The sequence below is a fragment of the Mastacembelus armatus genome, chromosome 8 (genome assembly GCF_900324485.2).
Source record: "Mastacembelus armatus chromosome 8, fMasArm1.2, whole genome shotgun sequence".
Classification (NCBI taxonomy): Eukaryota; Metazoa; Chordata; class Actinopteri; order Synbranchiformes; family Mastacembelidae; genus Mastacembelus; species Mastacembelus armatus.
In genome coordinates this window covers 393918-412413 of record NC_046640.1, presented here as the reverse complement: position 1 = coordinate 412413, position 18496 = coordinate 393918, and the positions used below count along the sequence as shown (strand labels likewise).

The following is an 18496-nucleotide window of genomic DNA, read 5'->3' as shown; positions in this document are numbered from 1 at the left end:
ACAGCAATGAACACGGCACAGCACACAGCAGTGGCCAGCCAATGCTGCGGCGCCCAGGGGGCAATTGGGGGTTCAGTGGCTTGCTCACCTCAGTCATGGTATTGAGAGTGGAGAGGGCGCTGACTATTCATTCCCTCCACCGACAATTCCTGCCGCTGCTGAGACTCGAACCTGCAACTTTTGGGTCCAACTTTCTATCCACTGGGCCACAGCTGCCCCCACCAATGCAGGTTTTAATAATTACATTTTTAAATTTTAAAAATAAAAGCCAGTAAATCAGAATGTTGATCTTGGAAATGTGCCTTTCACAGGGTTGTTCCATGAGTTATTTTTTAGAGTGCAGGGAAGGGGCATCTTAATCACATGCCCAAACTATCTCAACTGCCTTCTTCTGTAGATACTTAGGGCACCTGATTAAGATGTCCTATGGTTCTCCCTTTGAAGACATCCACAACCTGGAGAGGTACAGATCTGGCCTGAGATGTCTGGCCTACCTTCCTTAGCTTGCTACTATTTTGCTGCTGTTTTATTTAGGCATAGTTGTTAAACAGCTACATATTTTTGGCTTTTTTATCAAAGCAAAAGGGTGTTTACATTCCTCAGTGTAAAATATCAAAAAAGCATGGCATGTGTACTGAAGAAAAGGTTTAATGTGTGGTTGAGTTTTCAAAAGATGTCCAGAACTGGATAAAGCAGATGTGAAACTAATAACATTAAGGTTGGCTCTGATCCATCACAAGCGTCCAGTAAGCCATGCAGGAGCCATCATGCACTACACCAGAGGACTGTGTCACTGGGATGGATAGTGGGACTGTCTCATTATTTTACTCTAACCTACAGATGAATGTCTAATATACATTACACTATCTCAGTGCATTTCAATATACCCACTATTTCTTCAGATTATGTGAATCAGAAACATATATTTCCTTGTTAGTATCTCATTACTATTATCATCTGATTTGTTGGATTAATGGGAACATTCGGTGTTGGAGTTTTCCATCCTGATAATGGGACTATTTGAGTGTGTCTTATTAGCACATTTTATTTGGCAGTGATAGTCTGTCTTAGCCTCTGGTGACATCAGAGCCCAACAGCTACCCAACAAAGGGTTTATTACACTACCCAACATACTCTCTCACTCACACACACACACACACACACACACACACACACACACACACAGTGTAGACAGAACACACAGATCACAGATTAATAATAGCATCTGAATGAACAGCTCTAAGTAAAAAAACACATTGAAAAGTGCATATACAGTGTGTGGCAACGTAAATGGTACTGCTATAAATAATTGTTTCTTTTTAACACTCCTTACCATATGACAGAACTCTTTAATTTACAGTATAAATAGTGCTACACTTCATTTTATTGTTTGCCAAGCAAAACATCCTGATTCATGTGATTAGGTCTAGGCAGCAGAAGCAATATGTCTTTCCTATTGCATGCTGGGATACACTTCAGAATAATCTCACCATAAATAGGAGAAGCTGTTTAGAAAATGGATGGATGGATCTGTATGAGGGAGGGAATATCCAGCCATGCTTTCATCATACTAGAGCTCTCTCTCAAACAAACACACGTGCATACACACTACCACACTTCTGTCAATCTTGTAAAAACATTAATAATTACAGAGTGAATAGAGCTATCCATCTCTCCTGAAGCTTGGACAAGATGAGCTTGGTGAGGAAATGAAAGTGTGGTTGTGGACAAAATTCAGTTTGATACCAATACAGTGAGGACATATTTGCATTATAAGGACATTGGGGCTTATCTTCACATCTTAAAATATGTATTTAATAGTCAAGACTTAGGTTTGGGTTATAATTAGACATTTAGTTGTGATGGTTAAGGGTCAGTTAGGGCAACCATTATAACGGTCCTCACAAGTATAGAAAGACCATGTGTGTGTTTTTTGTGTGTGGCCCATCTGTCTCTAGTCTATTGATCCCACTGAGGTTGGTCATTATTACCAGGCTACTGTGGAGTGGAATGTTGAGGAGGCGTGTGTGTATGTGTGTGAGTGTGTGTGTTTGAGTATGTGTGCAGACATGTCTGCTTTGCCTGTTTGCTAGTGAATCCAGGGGCCACACTGGCACTCAGCACTAATGAAGATGGCAGCCTCTCTCAGTCAGTGTGTGTGTCTTGCCTGGATATATATAGAGAAGTGGGAGAGTTCAAACTTTCTGATCAGAAAAAAAAATAAAACACTGACAAACATTCAAGTTTGATTTATTTCTTCTGCAGAGACAGTGCCCTCTACATTATTGTTCTGCCTGGGGTGTCAGTTTTTAGCTCCAAATGGCACTGACGTCACTGTCATTTCATTGGTGCAATATCTGCATGGGCAGGCTACAAAACTACTTTGTAATATTACCTCAGTCCCAGCAGCGACATAGACTGGTACCCAGCTGGGGTCCAACACATGGGTGCATTAATGAATGTAACACCACCCACATTTATCCCTGCGGCTACTTACTGTATAGCAGCAAGAAGTTAAAAAAAAGACAATATCTTTATCCAGTTGCTGGGTCATTTGAGGAGTTATATGTTCTCCCCGTGTCTGCATGAGTTTTCTCCAGGTACTCCAGCTTCTTCCCACAGTTCAAAGACAGATTGGGGTTAGTCTAATTGGTGACTCTAAATTGACCATAGATGTGGATGTGAATGTTTGTCTCTATGGGTTGGCCCTATAAGAGACTGGCAGTCTGTCCCGGGTGTACCCTGCCTCTCACCCAGTGTCAACTGGGATTGGCTGCAGCCAGGATAAACAGTAGAAGATGGATAGATATTAGTGGGTCATTCACATAGAACTATCAAGACACATTCAGGACATTTTTGTGTAAACGTAATGAAAATGGTGTGTAGTCAGCTGTTACATCTGGGTCTAGTGACTGGAACAAAAATCATCTTCAGCTCAGCACAGTATCATGTTCAGCAGCTGGAAGACATGTGCTGGGCAGCTGCAAAAGAGTTTGACTGCAACGAAAGAGAGGAGCATGAACAAACCTTCTCCCCTTGTTTGTGACAAACTGGGTATCTGTAGAACTCCAGCACACATCATTTCATTCTATCCACAAAAGCTCCTCAGTTGTTTTTTTGTCCAGAGGCTACACTGTAATACTACGTGATTACATTCTTTTAGCAAGCTTCAGGACTGATCTATAAACAATAATCAAATAATGCTCAAGTAGCTGCATAATTTATTTATTTGTTTATTTTTTTTTTTGTAGGAATAGTTTAATAGAGATGTTCAGTGTACATAGTAACATAGTATAATAAATATGCATAGTATGCATACACACAACAGTGGACTGAGGTTGCATGATATTTTTTATTGTTCAGTGGGTTGCGTATGACTGATGGCTACTGTGAGGAAGGATTTCTTGTTGACACACTGGTCACCACCACACCACAGCCTCAAACAACAGAGCAATAAGTCATAATTAAAGAGGAATCCAGAAATCCAAAGATTTTCTTTTTTCATTTGAAATAATATATATAATTTACACATAAAACAGATGTTTATTGATTAATTATATAAAATGATATACCAAAATCTAGTCTCCAAAATACACTGGTACAGCTTATGTTTTGGCACCCTCTGCTGCTATGGAGTGTAAATTAAAGATCTTCATCTGTTTCTGTATTCTTACAGAGGAATCTATAATTTTTTACGGGATATGATGAATATTTATGAGCAGGGGCTTTATCTGATATTAGCCAATCAAAATACAGCACAGTAAGCATAAATCTGCTGACAGCTCACTTCCTCTGCTCAGTGGTGGCAGTAAATGGCACTAAATTATGTACATTTACATTTTTAACATTTAGCTGACATTTTCATCTGGAGGAAGATGAAATGGGTGCACTGATGGAGTAAGCAGCACTTTGTTGAACAACATTAGAGTTCAGTAAACTGAGCAGAGATCAGTGATGGGTTAAATTGAGAGATGAAAGAAGGGCTGAAGAGAACAGAAATGAGTGTGAATATTGAAATATTTCACATACATATAAATAATATGAAATTCATAAATTCATTGTGGTATGTTCCCAGAGTGCTGCTAAAAAAAGAACAAGGAACCAAGTCATGTTAAAATTTCTTTTTTGAAATTTTTTTACAAAATGTTTAAGTTAAAAGTAAATAACCTCACGTATTAAAACATATACAAAATACAGTATAAAAAAATACATAATGTCTGTATCAGTACTGGGCAATACTGTTGCCTCACAGCAACAAGCTTCCTGGTGTGAAACCCAGCAGGGTTCTTTCTGTGTGGAGTTTACATGTTCACCCTGTGCTTGCGTGAGTAGTCCAAAAATATGTATGTCAGGTTGATTGGTGACTCTAAATTGCCCATAGGAGTGAGTGTGAGTGTGTGCCTTTCAACCAAAGACAGCTGGGATAGGCTCCAGCAGATCCCTGTGACCCTAGTTAAGGAATAAGTGGGTATAGAAAATGGATGGATGGATGGATGTACATGTCTGAACCAAGGGCCAATGATCACACACACTAATTGCTGTGAATACAGACAGTTTATTTAAATGTATTCTATATAGATCAGAAGGTGACTTTCTGCATGGTGGCAAATGTGAGCTTCATAGACAATTGGGCCACTTTCTGGGGAAAACCCAGTCAGGTAGCGAGGGATCCGACTTTGAATGGTGCAGCTCTCATTTCTAGAAATCTGGCCATCTTAGTCTCTCACATCCAAACTGGAAAACACAAAAACCAGTTCTACTTGTCACTGTGTACCGTCCACCTGTCTCTTACTCAGAGTTTTTAACTGAATTTTCAGACTGTGATTTAGTGCTTAGTTCAGATAAAGTCATTATAGTGGGAGATTTTAACATTTATGTAGACGTTGAAAATAATAGTCTCAGCACTGCATTTAATTCAATATTAGATTCAACTGGTTTCATTCAAAATGTTAATAAATCCACCCACTGTTTCAATCACACCCTTGATCTTGTTCTGACCTATTGCATCGAAGTTGAACAATTAATAATTTTTCCCCATAATCCTGTTTTGTCAGATCATTCTTTAATTACTTTTGAATTTAAGATGATGGATCATGCAGCATTTGGAAGAAAATTCCACTACAGCAGATGTTTATCTGACAACGCTGTTAATAAATTTAAGAAAATGATTCCATCTTTATTTACATCTATGCCAGGTACCAACACAGTGGAGAGCAGCTGCCTCACTCCTACTCCCTACCAAATTGATCATATTGTTGACAGTGCTGTAGCCTCACTGTGTGAAACGCTTGATTCTGTAGCCCCTCTGAAAAAGAAGTTAGTGAATCAGAGAAGACTAGCCCCATGGTATAATTTATATATTCGTACCTTAAAGCAGGCATCACGAAGGCTGGATAGGAAGTGGCGTTCCACAAATTTAGAGGAAATTTTTCTAGCCTGGAAAAACAGTCTACTAACATATAAAAAAGCTCTCCATAAAGCCAGAACTACATAGTATTCATCACTAATAGAGGAAAATAAGAACAATCCCAGGTTTCTTTTCAGCACTGTATCCAGGCTGACAAAAAGTCACAGCTCTGTTGAGCCCAGTGTTCCCTTAGCTCTCAGCAGTGATGACTTTATGAGTTTCTTTACAAATAAAATCACAACTATTAGAGATCAAATTCATCAGATGCTTCCTATACCTGCAATAAATGAATCTTCTACTACAGTAGCTCTTGAATCATCTGCAAGACCTCAGTTATGTTCAGACTGCTTCTCTCCCATAGCTTGCGATATGTGGGGCAGTTGTGGCCTAATGGCTAGGGAGTCTGACTTGTAACCTGAAAATTGCAGGTTTTGACCCGCAGGAATTGTCGGTCACACAGAGTGAATAGCCAGTGCCCTGTCCACCTTCAATACCACGACTGAGACCCTTAAGCAAGGCACTAGACCCCCAACTGCTTTAACTGCTCCCCAGGTGCCACAGCATTGGCTGTGCTGCTCCGGGTACTGCTCCGGGTGTGTGTGTTCACTACTGTGTGTGCACTTTGTGATGGGTTAAATGCAGAGCACAATTTCTGAATATGGGTCACCATACTTGGCCATAAAAGTCACTTTCACTTACTTGCAATAAATGAATCTTCTACTACACAAGTTGCTTCATCTAAATCATCAACATGTCTCTTAGACCCCATTCCGACTAGACTGCTTAAAGACACCCTGCCATTAATGAACTCATCTTTATTATACTTAGTAAATTTATCTCTAGTATCAGGCTACGTACCACAGGCCTTTAAGACTGCAGTAATCAAACCCTTACTCAAAAAGCCTAGTCTTGATCCAGGAGTCTTGGCTAATTATAGACCAATATCCAACCTACCATTTATTTCTAAAATCCTAGAAAGAGTGTTGCTAAGCAGCTATCAGACCACTTACACAGGAATTAACTATTTGAAGATTTTCAATCAGGATTTAGCCTCAGATAATGGACTTGTTTCTATACTTGTCCTCCTAGACCTTGGTGCTGCATTCGACACTATTGACCACAACATCATATTACAGAGACTGAAGCATGTGACTGCTATCAGAGGAACAACATTAAAATGGTTCCAATCCTATTTATCGGACAGATTCCAGTTTGTTCATGTCCATGATGAACCTTCCACACAAACAAAAGTTAGTTATGGAGTTCCACAAGGCTCTGTGCTAGGACTGATTCTGTTCACCCTGTACATGCTTCCTTTAGACTATGTCATTAGGAAGCACTAATTAGCATTAATTACCACTGCTATGCAGATGACACTCACCTGTATCTATCTTTGAAACCTGTTAAGAGAAACCAGACAACCAGAGTTCAAGCGTGTCTAACTGACATAAAGGCCAGGATGACCAGTAACTTTCTACTTTTAAATTCAGAGAAAACAGAAGTTATCGTATTTGGGCCTGAAAACCTCAGAAATACCTTCTCTAAAATTATAGCTACTTTAGATGGCATAGCCCTCTATGCCTCCCGCACTACTATGAAAAACCTTGGAGTTATTTTTGACCAGGACATGTCCTTTAACTCACACATAAAACAAATCTCTAGAACTGCCTTCTTTCACCTGTGCAACATTCCAAAATTAGGAACATCCTGTCTCAAAATGATGCAGAAAAACTAGTCCATGCATTTGTTACCTCAAGGCTAGATTACTGTAACTCATTACTACATTACTATCTGGATGTCCCAGTATCTCCATAAAAAGCCTCCGGTTAATCCAGAATGCTGCAGCCAGAGTCCTGACAGGACAGAACCTACTTGTGGTTCCCAGAGTTTCCAAAAACAGAGTGGGAGGCAGAGCCTTTAGTTATCAAGCTCCTTTCCTGTGGAACCAGCTCCCAGTCTGGGTTCAGGAGGCAGACACTCTCTGTACTCTAAGGCTATACTTAAAACCTTCCTCTTTGGCAAAGCGTATAGCTTCAGGTAACCCTGAACCATCCCTTAGTTATGCTGCTATAGGCCTAGACTGCCCGAGGACCATCAGTGCACTGAGCTCCCCTACTGCTACCCTCCCTTCCCTTCCCCTCTCTTCCTCTCCTCCCCCCTCACATGCATATTCCACCACTGAATGTCACTAACCTTGTGCTCTACCTCTCTCTGTTCTCTCTCTGTACCTTCTGCAGGTGTCCCTGGTCCTGGAGCTGTATATCGCTGATGTGCAGTTACTGGTCCCACCAACCTGCAGTGTCTATTTGTTGTTTATTGTTGCTGTTCTTTTCTCTCTCCTCTATCCACTCACTCCAACTGGTCGAGGCAGATGGCAAATTGAGCCTGGTTCTGCTGTTTTTTCTTCCATTAAAGGGAGTTTTTCCTCTCCACTGTCGCCAAGTGCTTGCTCATAAGGGATTTGTTGGGTTTTTAGTTTTTGTAAAGTGCCTTGAGATGATTTGTACTGTGATTTGGCGCTATCCAAATAAAATTGAATTGAATTGAATTGAATTGACAGACAGTGCCCTCTGTTGGTGGGTAGCATAATACACACTGACAGAACTGTCAGTCCTCCACTTTACTCTAGACTGAGACCAAAGTGCCCGGTGTGTGACCTGCTGATTGCACTGGCAGTAATATTACATACAGGTTGACCGAGACTTGCAAAGGGCCCAAGGGATGAGGACATGAATCATGTTCTCTGTGACAAGGGGTAAGAGAGAGGCAATCTGAAAAGGGAGTGCTATACATGGATCTAAAGCTATATGTTATCTGGGCATACAGCTGTAATATTGTGTACACATTTATGCAAACCCTTATTTTCCAGTGTAGTGTGTGAAGCCTACATATTAACTTTAAGCAATCTCTCTTTAGTCAAAAAACAGTGTTCCTAAGACAAATTGTCTTATTGTCATCCTTCATCAGTTACCATAACAAACGAAGGCCTATAGCCAATAAAGCGTGTAATGCAATAACTGTGGTGACAGAGCACGTGCGGCATTAAAGACCCTGAACGTAACACGCTTCTAGTGATGGGCAAATGATACCGAGGCTTCGGAGCTTGTGTCACTCTTCCTGAAGCTGATTCCAAGCAGTGTCGGACGTCATCGCTGTTTCGCTTCGCGCTTCATTGCTTCAAAATGTTTCAAAGCTTTTCATTGGCTCATAGTCTTTCAGTGTGTGTCATTGGCTCATGGCGTTTCAATGCATTCTGAGGCAATGACAGCTTGACAGGTTTGACAGATTTGAGTGGTTTGGTGCCATACCAGCTATATAAGATGCATCATTCTGCTTCAGGATTTGGAGAGTGAGTGAGAGTATTTTGGCAAGTTTCACGGCGAGTCCCACCAATAAGCGACGTTCTAAAGTTTGGGATCATTTTGATCTCAAGAGGTCTGAACTTTTATTGCTGTCATGGGATTGAAACAGTGCCAGTGCTTCATTCGTGCTCTTTAGAGGTTGCTATGGCTTCAGTTGTCCACCAGATGTCACTGTCACTGACGTCTCGAAGCTTTGAATCTTTTTCGGCACAATTGTCAGGAAAGCCTCAGAGCTTCATGAGGCTTCACTTGCCCATCACTACACGCTTCCCTCCTGTGGGCGGGACTTCCTCTGATCCAGCAATAGCTGCCTAGGATACTGGATGTGCTTTCAAAGGTCTCCGCTCGTAGTTCCCGGCATTACTGTCCAATAAAATTAATGGAGATCCCTTTGATCCCGCCCTCATAAACCTTCCGGCCAGTCAGAAACTTTGTAGTGCGATAAACCTGTATCCGATTGGCTGGAACGCCGCCTGTACCGTAGTGATGGACCAATTACGAACGAAGGAAGCCTCTCTCTGACCAATAGGCGTTTAGGACGTAGACGCTGAGTTTATAAACGACAAGGTGACACACTCGGCCCTTCTATCTTCACTGATTGTGCTGAGTACGAAAGCCGCTTGTCTCGGACCCTCAAAAGCCCCAACGAATCGGTAACATTTGCCTTTATTCACTCCCGCGTTTCCTTTCTGCACGCTTTGGACTATTTTAAATCCACGTGTGTGTAGGTCTGCGTCTTTGTACGACAGGAAAGCTAGCTGCTACCATTCGGTAAGCTAGGTCGGCCATTCAGCGACTTATAGCTTCTCCTCCCGCTCTGTGCGGGTTTCTTCGTGTCCGAGATGGAGAATGGGCAGTAGTGACCTGCAGAGCGGCTCTTGGCCAGCCGTGGTCATGGTGGACGTAGCGGGTCACACGCCGGGCATGGCGCGGCGATGAAGTGACAGGCGGGGGAGTAAAATGTCTGACACTCCGGGCCTAGCGTGCTGTGGTAGTCTGCCGCTGCGAGGAGAGCCCGTCGGAGACCTGCGGTGTTGGGGCTCCTTGGTCGTTTCCCTACTGCGGTGTTTGAGCTATCTTAGCAGGCGGCAATCGTGCTTCTTTTCCAGGCCCCCCGTGATTGCATGTGGCTCATTTTTGACCTTCACGGTTGCAGGCTGGTTAGCTTAGCAAATTAGCTTGGGACCCAGGACGACAGTCAGCCAAACCCTGCTCTGGGCAGGTCTTCCAAGATTATCTTTCACTTAGCTGTGCGAGATTTTAAAGAGGATTTGCGTTATCCATATATATATATATATATATATATATATGTTCACTTAATTTCACATCTTGGACTAGCTAAGTGTCCTAGCAGAAATGCCCTGAAGGACTCATCTGTGTGTGTGTGTGTGTGTGTGTGTGAGTGAGAGAGAGAGTGAGAGAGAGCTGATCCTTGCAGTATTTGATGTGGTTGGATTAGCCTCTTGTCTGAACTGGCCATAAGCAGGGGATCAGAGCTGCAGTCGTCCTTGGACAGACAACCTGTTGTTAGATTTGACCATTACATGTGCCAGAGTTACCTTTGTGATCAGTCAGTAAAGAGTGGACTGACACAGAGCTGCAGCCTCCACATTTGAGTCTATCAATTTTGTTCCAGGCTGTCACTTACAAATACATCCTTATGATTAAGTATGCTACATATCTTCTACGTTGCAATATGCAGTCTCATGCAGTGTTATACAGATTCAGTCTGTTGAACTCCAGTTTGACCACAAAATATCCATATTTCCTGTGTTCAGAATCTCTGACAGGTGTTGTTGCCACAGAGTTCCTGTTAACCGATTAACCATGTCATATCTGTCTGACCAGTCAGAAAGGACTGTGTTGGAAATCAGACTAAAATGTAAAATGTTTCCTTTCTGCAGGTTCCAACCATGTATGCGTGCACCAAGTTCGTCACTTCTCTTGCTCTGGTAGGTCAGTTGTCATACTTTGGGCAATTATAATCTTTATTGCTAAGGCTGCCCATGGTGTTTTATATAATGTGAATAATTTGTCTGTAGTGTAGCTGTTCTCTCATAAATCAGTTTTTTAAGAGGTAAATTAACCAGCCAGTGGAATCCCAAATCTTGGTGGTATGACCCTCAATTGACTTCAGTTAGAGGGTTTATTTCTGCATGAGCTTTTTGGCATCTTTGTTTGACTTCAGGGGCAACATGTTTGGTCCACTTAAGATGAATTGTATGCTTCATGGCATTTCCATGTCAGCTGCATTTTTGGCATCTCAGCCATGGAGGTGTCGTGGAGGGCACAAGGACAAGCAGAGTGCAAGTGTGATAGTCATGTTGTTCTGGGGCTGGGTTGAATCGATACATTATTGATGCAAAAATATTGTGACTTAAGATTTGCCGTAGATTAGTATTGCTCACTTGTTTCTTGCTTTGCATGCTTTTACACTATGGTATTGGAGCTGAAATTGTTAAATAAAGAAGTAAAATATGCTTTTCAAGCAACAGCCCCAGTATTTTTTTTTTCCAAATGAGTATAATACATAAAGCTTGAAAAGGCTGGAGTTGCATTGCTTAATTGTCTTGTTGTAGTGTTTTTCTACACTGTAGTGCACTCAAAGCACTTTTACACTATTGGCCTATTCACCCATCCGTTCAACCAATCACACACCTTGTGGTGTCGAAGGACACCGACATGTGGACTAGGGAAGCCAGGGATTGAACCATCAACTCTTTGGTTCGTGGCTGACCTGCACTACCTCCTGGGCCACAGTTGAGGTTGATGAACCACTGGAGTACCTGCAGGGACTTTGATTTTTGCTGAGATGGTCTGTTTTCTTTTGTATAAAGTAATACTAGGATGACTGATGTGTTGATAATGTACAGTTTTGCAGTGTGCATTTGGTTGTGGTCAGTTTGTTTTTCTGTCTGTAGCTGCGTGGTGGGTCCAGAGTCCTCACCCGGCCAGTGTCAGTCTCCCTCTTCAACAGACCTGAAGCCACAGTGGAGCAGCAGGTCAGTCCTTTCATTTTCACTGCCGTTTTCTTGTCAACACACATATAAATACCGAGGTATGCTTAGAGATGGCGTTTACAGTACAAGTCTGACAGTACAAAAGTTTGATAGATAGATGGTCTATTAAATGTCTAGAATCTGTATTATGTTGCCTTTACTATCTAGCTGACTGAGTGAATACATTTAAATAAACTGTCTGTATTTACAGCAATTAGTGTGTGTGATCATTGGCCCTTGGTTCAGACATGTACATTGTTTTATCTCCCTGGACAATCTGGATAACTGGACAATCCTGCCCACCCACTTCATGAGGAATTGTGGTGAATGGGAAGTTCATTCAGCCACAGACTAATTCCTCCTAAAGCCAAGACAGAGAGATTCAGGAAGTCTTTTGTGTCCACGGTCATAAGACTCTATAATTCCACAATATAAACAATAACGCATACGCACCCACCACATACGCACGCGTGCACGCACACTCACACAAACCCCCAAAAATAAATAATTACTTTATTCTCCATCCAAATTAATTACATTACTTCAATTACTTTATTAATTACTATTAATAAATATCATTTAATAACTTTAAATTAGAATAACTGCTGTAACAATTGAACTTCCCTTTGGGGATTAATAAAGTACTCTTCTTCTTCCCTGATATCTCCCAGGCCCTGTTGCCAGCCAGCCAGAGTGCAGTCCTGACCCGCTCCTTTCAGACTAGTGCTGTCTCCCGGGACATCGACACTGCCGCCAAGTTCATTGGTGCTGGTGCTGCCACAGTGGGTGTGGCCGGCTCAGGAGCTGGAATTGGAACAGTGTTTGGCAGCCTTATCATTGGCTATGCCAGGTAACAGTTTGACATGTCAGCCATTTGGATGATTTAATCCACAACGCATTGAAAGTTTGCTCAGTGATTTATAAGACTTCTGTCTCTGAAATGGACTTTAATGCAGTTATCTTCTTGAGTGTCACTGAGATTGTGTAGGTAGAAAGCAACTTCACAGGTTCTGTTCAGCTTCTGCATTGTCACATCCACGAGATGCATGCAGGAAACAATGCAACAAAGCCAGTCGAAAAAAAACCAAAATGCTTGTAGAGTGAAAATGAACACACCCACATTGTATAGTCTTTGGCTGAGAGTTATTGCTTAATAGTAACAGCATGGATGTAAACTAAATCCAGTGTATTTTCTCTTGTTGTATTTTGACCAGCTGACTAAAGCCGCCAACAATGTTGATTGCTGCTATTGCTTTAACCTCCATGGTACGACCTGTACCTCATGTTCATAAACACCATAAGCAAAGATCGGGTTTAAAACGGCATCAGCATTCTCCATTACCGTATTTTCCAGACCATAAGTAAATAATAATAATAATAATAATAAGACTTAGTAAATATGTCCTTGTTTAACTGAAAAAAAAACATTTGAACAAACCGGCAGTGTGAAGTCTGCAGTGTAGCACTTTCTTTTGTGTGGCATTTTTACTTGTTACACTAGGAGTTAGTTTAGCATGAACACAAGCGTTTACTTTTTTGGCAGTACAGTATTATCTTCAATTGAGTCAAGAGTGCATTCTAATGCTAATGACTACTTGACAAAAATCACATGTAAATTAACACATATTGCTGTGTAAGTCGCACAACAAGCCAGAGAAGTAGAAAAAAAGTGTAACTAATTGTCCAGAAAATATGGTACTTATAGTATGGGTTCTGTGTTCAATTAATGGGTGTTTCTGTTATTTACCCGGTTTCAGTCAGGATTCCTTAAATAACAAATGTTTCATTGCACAATACGGTACAGTTTAGTAGGTCCAGAAGCTGCAAAATGTCAGTTAAACAGTCATTAAAATCTGAGCTTATTGAAGATAAGATTGATTGTAGGGTTGTTGCATTATACTGCATTTGTTTATAGCTTGGGGTCAAACTGCCAATTGAATCTAAACAAACACTTCCTATAAGTCTTATGATCAGTGACAAGTCTTTCTTTGTCTAGTAAGTTCACCTGGCCAGCTTGATTCAAAAACAAAAATAAGGATGCAGCAAATCAGTCAGTTAATGTCAGTTAGTCAGTCCCAAGGAGGGACTGTCTGCATGCACTGCCATGGCAACCCCCCCCCCCCCCCCCCCCTCCCAGTAGTTGCATACAAATCAAGTGTTTGAAACAGCAACTAGATCTGATACAAAATGCAGCAGACCTGAACAAACTGGCAAACTGACCATTATTAATGAGCAGCTGTCCTTAAAAGAGCAGAAATGGCATTTTTTTCTGCACATTCCAGTTCTTACTCAAGCTTCCCTCAAAACAGTCTGAATAATTGATTTATATTGTTCTCAGGTTGTGTCGCTCATGGGGTCTTGAAAATATAGCAGTGGGTAAATCCCAATTTCAGTAAATGCATCCAGATTTTCCACACTTGCTCACATAAGATGCAAGACCAGGAAACATATTTTGGGAGACATCCTTTCTTCCAATTCTTAATGTGAAGCGTTCAATCACACACTGATTTCTGAGGAAGGGGTGTGTCAATCTTTAACCCTGAGGGGGTTTTGGGGGCCTGGACAAATTTTGACATGTCCTGACATTTGTGCTTTTTTTCAGTGTCTTTTAAACATATTAATGTCTAAAGTCTAATAACACTGTAATCAGCACAAAATTGGCTACAATAATATGTGAGCAGCAAGTTTATACATGATTGTGTTTTTGAGAAAAAAAGTGTTTATGCGTGGTTAGTGAAAAACTACAATTTTTTACTCATTGAAATAAAACCATTAAACACAAACAGAACATTGGTTCACAAGACTTTGGAGACCTGCATGTTGTAGGCTAAAGTGTTTACTTCAGAGTGCTGTGAATGTCATCTTGTTCACACATTCACAGTAAACAATACACTGATTTAAATTTTCTAAGACACTTTTTGTCCAGAAAGGCCATATGCAAGAGGGTGTGTCTGAGGATGAATAGTCGTGATTTACCTGAGAACACACAAGGGGCACTGAACGACCAGACAAAGACGTGCATAATGAGCCTTTCAGTCAATGTAGATGGGACGGATTAGTGCAGCACAATACAAAACAATGAGGAGCCAAACGATCGTCATTTGAGTTAAAATCGGTGTTTTTACTCTGAGGACAAGCTAAACTATTTGTCTCTGTGTGGAATACGAGAAGCGCTTCTTCACGTCTGTGACGCGCCATCATCCAAACGCGCAGAAAAAGAGGGTCAAAATTCTATGATGAATTTTGACGTTTTATGTCATTTCTCAGGGGTGTGCACATATTTACCTGGTTCACCTGAGATTATTTACATGTGAACAGTGGACAGTGTACAAGGCGGGACCGCATTACCTGTAATGAGGTGAGACAGGAAAAAACGGACTTCTCCTTACGTTCATACGGATTAAATAAAAAGTGATGATTTTGTTTTCGACTTAAATTGTTTCACTTAAAAGAAAACATTTCAAGCTTTCTAGCCATATAATTCTTATTTTTATGAGCCAAGTATTCGCTGAGATTCTGGTTGTTTTATTTACACGTCTGTGAAGAGAAATGGCAGAGACAGAAAAGGCCGAGAGCGCACCCTGTCGGCTTTCTTTATTTAAAAAAAGCACGTTTTGTTGTTATTATGATGGTATACCACTAAAAACTAGACCCTTTACAGATTTGAATGATATACTTTTATCTGTACGATCAGAATTGACGGAGTAATTTAAGTTTGTTTCGGCCTTATCAGGAAAAGATGCGTCAAAACGCGCCGGTACGTGTGTCGATCCCAGAGGGTTAACAGACTAGCGTGAATGACACACTTGTGTATCATTGGTTGTAGCGCCTCTTCACTTCTCAGTTCTCAGAGGTAAAATAAGAGCTTTGCTTAGGTCTTTCGTCATGGCGGACAAGACAATCTTCCAGGTCAACTGAGAATTAAAGATCAAATATAGCCGCAAGCGGCGATAAGCGCCCCTCGCCTCGTGCGCACCGCCTCCCCTGGAGCACCGCCCCACGAGCGACCCGCGGCCAAAGCCATCCTCGATGCAGCCATTGCTCCTTTTAAGTTTAAGCGCGTCCCCCAGCGAACCACCTACCCGAATGAACCGCCTCCCCTGAACGGACCACCCCCGTGAGGAGACCACCTCACCCTGAGTGCTCCACCTGTGCGCCACCCTGAATTGGACAGCCTCAGTGAGCGCCCCTGCCCTCTGAATTGGCTGGCCCCCCAAATCCCCTCCCCCCAAGAGACCGCACCTCCCCAAGTAGACCACATCTTTGAGTGGTCCCCCACGGAGGTCTGTGCCAAATTTGGTACAGTTCTGACAAAGTAAGTGCAAGTACATAGGGGGCGCTTCAAATCCGACAATGCGTGTGAGAGTTATTACAAGTTGAAGAAATGGTGGCGAGCCAAAAACCTGCGTCAACTTGCCGCGCCCGCCAAAGGAAAACCGTAATACTTTATTCAAGAAATTTGGATAACTTTTGCAGCCCCATGGGTCTAGGTGATGCTGGCCAAAAATGAGATCAATCGGTCAAAAGCCCAAGGAGGAGTTCGTTTCAAGTTTGAGGTGAGCAAAATCAACAAACTCAATGACCTCAAGATAAACTCCCAGCTGGTGGACTTCCTGTTGGTCACATGACCTCGACACAATAAGCTTTTTTGCTTGGCCTGACATGAAGAAGAGATGTGCCAGGTTTGGTGACTGTGCGATGAAAAAATGTCAGTGGGGCTCCCATAGACGCAATGCATTTTGATTTTTTTGGGGGGCGCTGAAGAGCCATTCTTTTGAGGTCGAAACCCATAAAATACAAAATGTTCACGCGATTCTGAGTGGCATGCAAATTTTGGTGAGTTTTCACACACGTTCAGGGGGTCAAATTCGAGGTTGTTTCACTGAAAAATAATAATAATAGGGAAGAAAAATAATCCTAACGATTTCCAGGCCCATGCCCACCCGACACCCATATATTATAAATTTTCAGAAAGGTCTAACGCCCAGTAACGTCATGGTGGGGTGCGGGTAGACCCTAGACGATGCCTGAAGCCGCACCCCTGCGAAGTCGTCCCTTGCACCTTGAGCGATTATAATAGTCCCTGCGCTGGGACCTTTGGTCCTTGCTCGGGCCTAATAATAATATTCCTAACGATTTCCAGGCCCATTGCCACCTGTCAATCATAATATATACATTTTTGGAAAGGTCTCGCACAGTCCCACGTCATGGTGGGGTGTGGGTAAGTCCTCCATGATACCTGGGGGGACCCCTGGCAGTTTTGTACTCCTTGCTCATTGAGCGATTACAATAGGCCCTTGCCTGCACTGTCAGTGCGCTCGGGCCTAATAAGGGAATTGGGATTCACTTAATGTTAGCATTAGGGCTGGGTATCGAATTCAATACTTTTTAAGCACCGACCGAATTGCCTCGATACTATTGAGTATCAAAAAATGTCTTTTTGGTCGGTACCAAATTTCGATACCTAAGGGTTTAATCCTGTCAGTGAGCCAAGCCAATAAGCATGGAGCATGCTTGACATGCCTAAATCAAACGCTGGTGATTGGCTGTAGCGAGGCATCATGGAAAAACACTAGTTTACACCAGTTACGCCCAGTTACACCAGTTCTGCATTTAAAGGGTGCGTGAGAAACATTGCTAATGTGGAGCATCATCAGCCTAGTCTGTTCTGCAAGACTTGCAAAGTAACACTTAATTAGCTGTTGACTTAGTGTATCTCTGTGTCCTCCCACAGGAACCCCTCTCTGAAGCAGCAGCTCTTCTCCTACGCCATCCTGGGCTTTGCTCTGTCTGAGGCTATGGGTCTGTTCTGTCTGATGGTGGCGTTCCTCATCCTGTTTGCCATGTAAACCTGGAAACACACCTCTCTTCCCCTCTCTGCTTTACCTCCCTTCCCTCTCTTTCCCTCCTTGCTCCCTTGGCCCTCACTTCTTCTGTCCAGAGGAGGGGTCCAGAACGGGAACTCTGAACGTGTTGAGAGGCCATTCCAATGCACAGAAAAAATATTAGAGGAAAAATATTTACATCTCCAACATTTTTATGTTCCTACACTTTTGTTTTTCTGAAGTTTTATGTAAGATCTCACTTCGATTGAAATGATCTGTCCAAAATAAATGGTTGGGATAACTAAATAGTCCTTCCTTCCTACAAATAACTGAATGCATTGCCACTGGTGGCATTAAAATGTTCCTTACCAGATGTTCTGTTAATGCGACTCTTTTCTTTATATGTGGTCATTTGTGTGATCTGTGTTTAAAGGGCCACCTTTTGTATTTTAAACATTTTAGCAATGAACTATAAATGACAGGCTTTTGCACATGCAGTGGTTGTTTGTATACCTTTCAGTATTCTGTGAAAAACTTGCAGAAGCTTGAAGCTCAACATAACACTTCCTTAGGGCTACAGGATTTACAGTCTGAACCCTGAACATATTTTACACATGTATAAAATGACAGGCAGCAAGTTTTTACTGTTGTGAATTCTTCCTTGCGAAACTAGTTGATCTATCAAATTAGTTTCCTGTGGACTCAGCTTACTGTTCAGTTCTAGTATCTCTCATTGCAGTAAATTTCTCAAACCAGTAAAGTCATGGAAATGAATGGGAGCTCATAAATAAAAACAAACAGACCTATGCTTCATTGAACCATAAACAGTACATAGGATTTTTTAGTATTTTTAAACTGAAAATGTGATTAAACAAATGAGTTCCAAACAGACCCACCATGGGT

At 41.9% G+C, this 18496-nt stretch overlaps 1 protein-coding gene across 2 annotated transcripts; it reads left to right on the top strand.

The window, feature by feature from the left end:
- Positions 1–9282: 9282 nt before the first annotated feature.
- atp5mc1 (ATP synthase membrane subunit c locus 1) lies at positions 9283–17964 on the top strand. Of its 2 annotated transcripts, none has more exons than XM_026325657.1 (5): positions 9283–9422; positions 10674–10721; positions 11691–11771; positions 12440–12618; positions 17503–17964. In XM_026325657.1, exons 2-5 carry the CDS (start codon positions 10683–10685, stop codon positions 17615–17617), a joined length of 414 nt encoding a protein of 137 aa, XP_026181442.1. In that variant the 5' UTR covers positions 9283–9422; positions 10674–10682; the 3' UTR covers positions 17618–17964. The 2 variants fall into 2 exon arrangements, with proteins under 2 accessions (XP_026181442.1, XP_026181443.1); XM_026325658.2 differs by lacking the exon at positions 9283–9422 and adding an exon at positions 9446–9540.
- Positions 17965–18496: the final 532 nt, after the last annotated feature.

What these genes read in the sequence shown, in the direction of transcription:
- atp5mc1 (XM_026325657.1), top strand. Translation starts at nt 10,683, where the DNA reads ATGTATGCGTGCACCAAGTTCGTCACTTCTCTTGCTCTG. An exon ending in TCGTCACTTCTCTTGCTCTG is followed by an intron (nt 10,722 to 11,690) that starts GTAGGTCAGTTG and finishes TTCTGTCTGTAG; the next exon opens with CTGCGTGGTGGGTCCAGAGT. An exon ending in CTTATCATTGGCTATGCCAG is followed by an intron (nt 12,619 to 17,502) that starts GTAACAGTTTGA and finishes GTCCTCCCACAG; the next exon opens with GAACCCCTCTCTGAAGCAGC.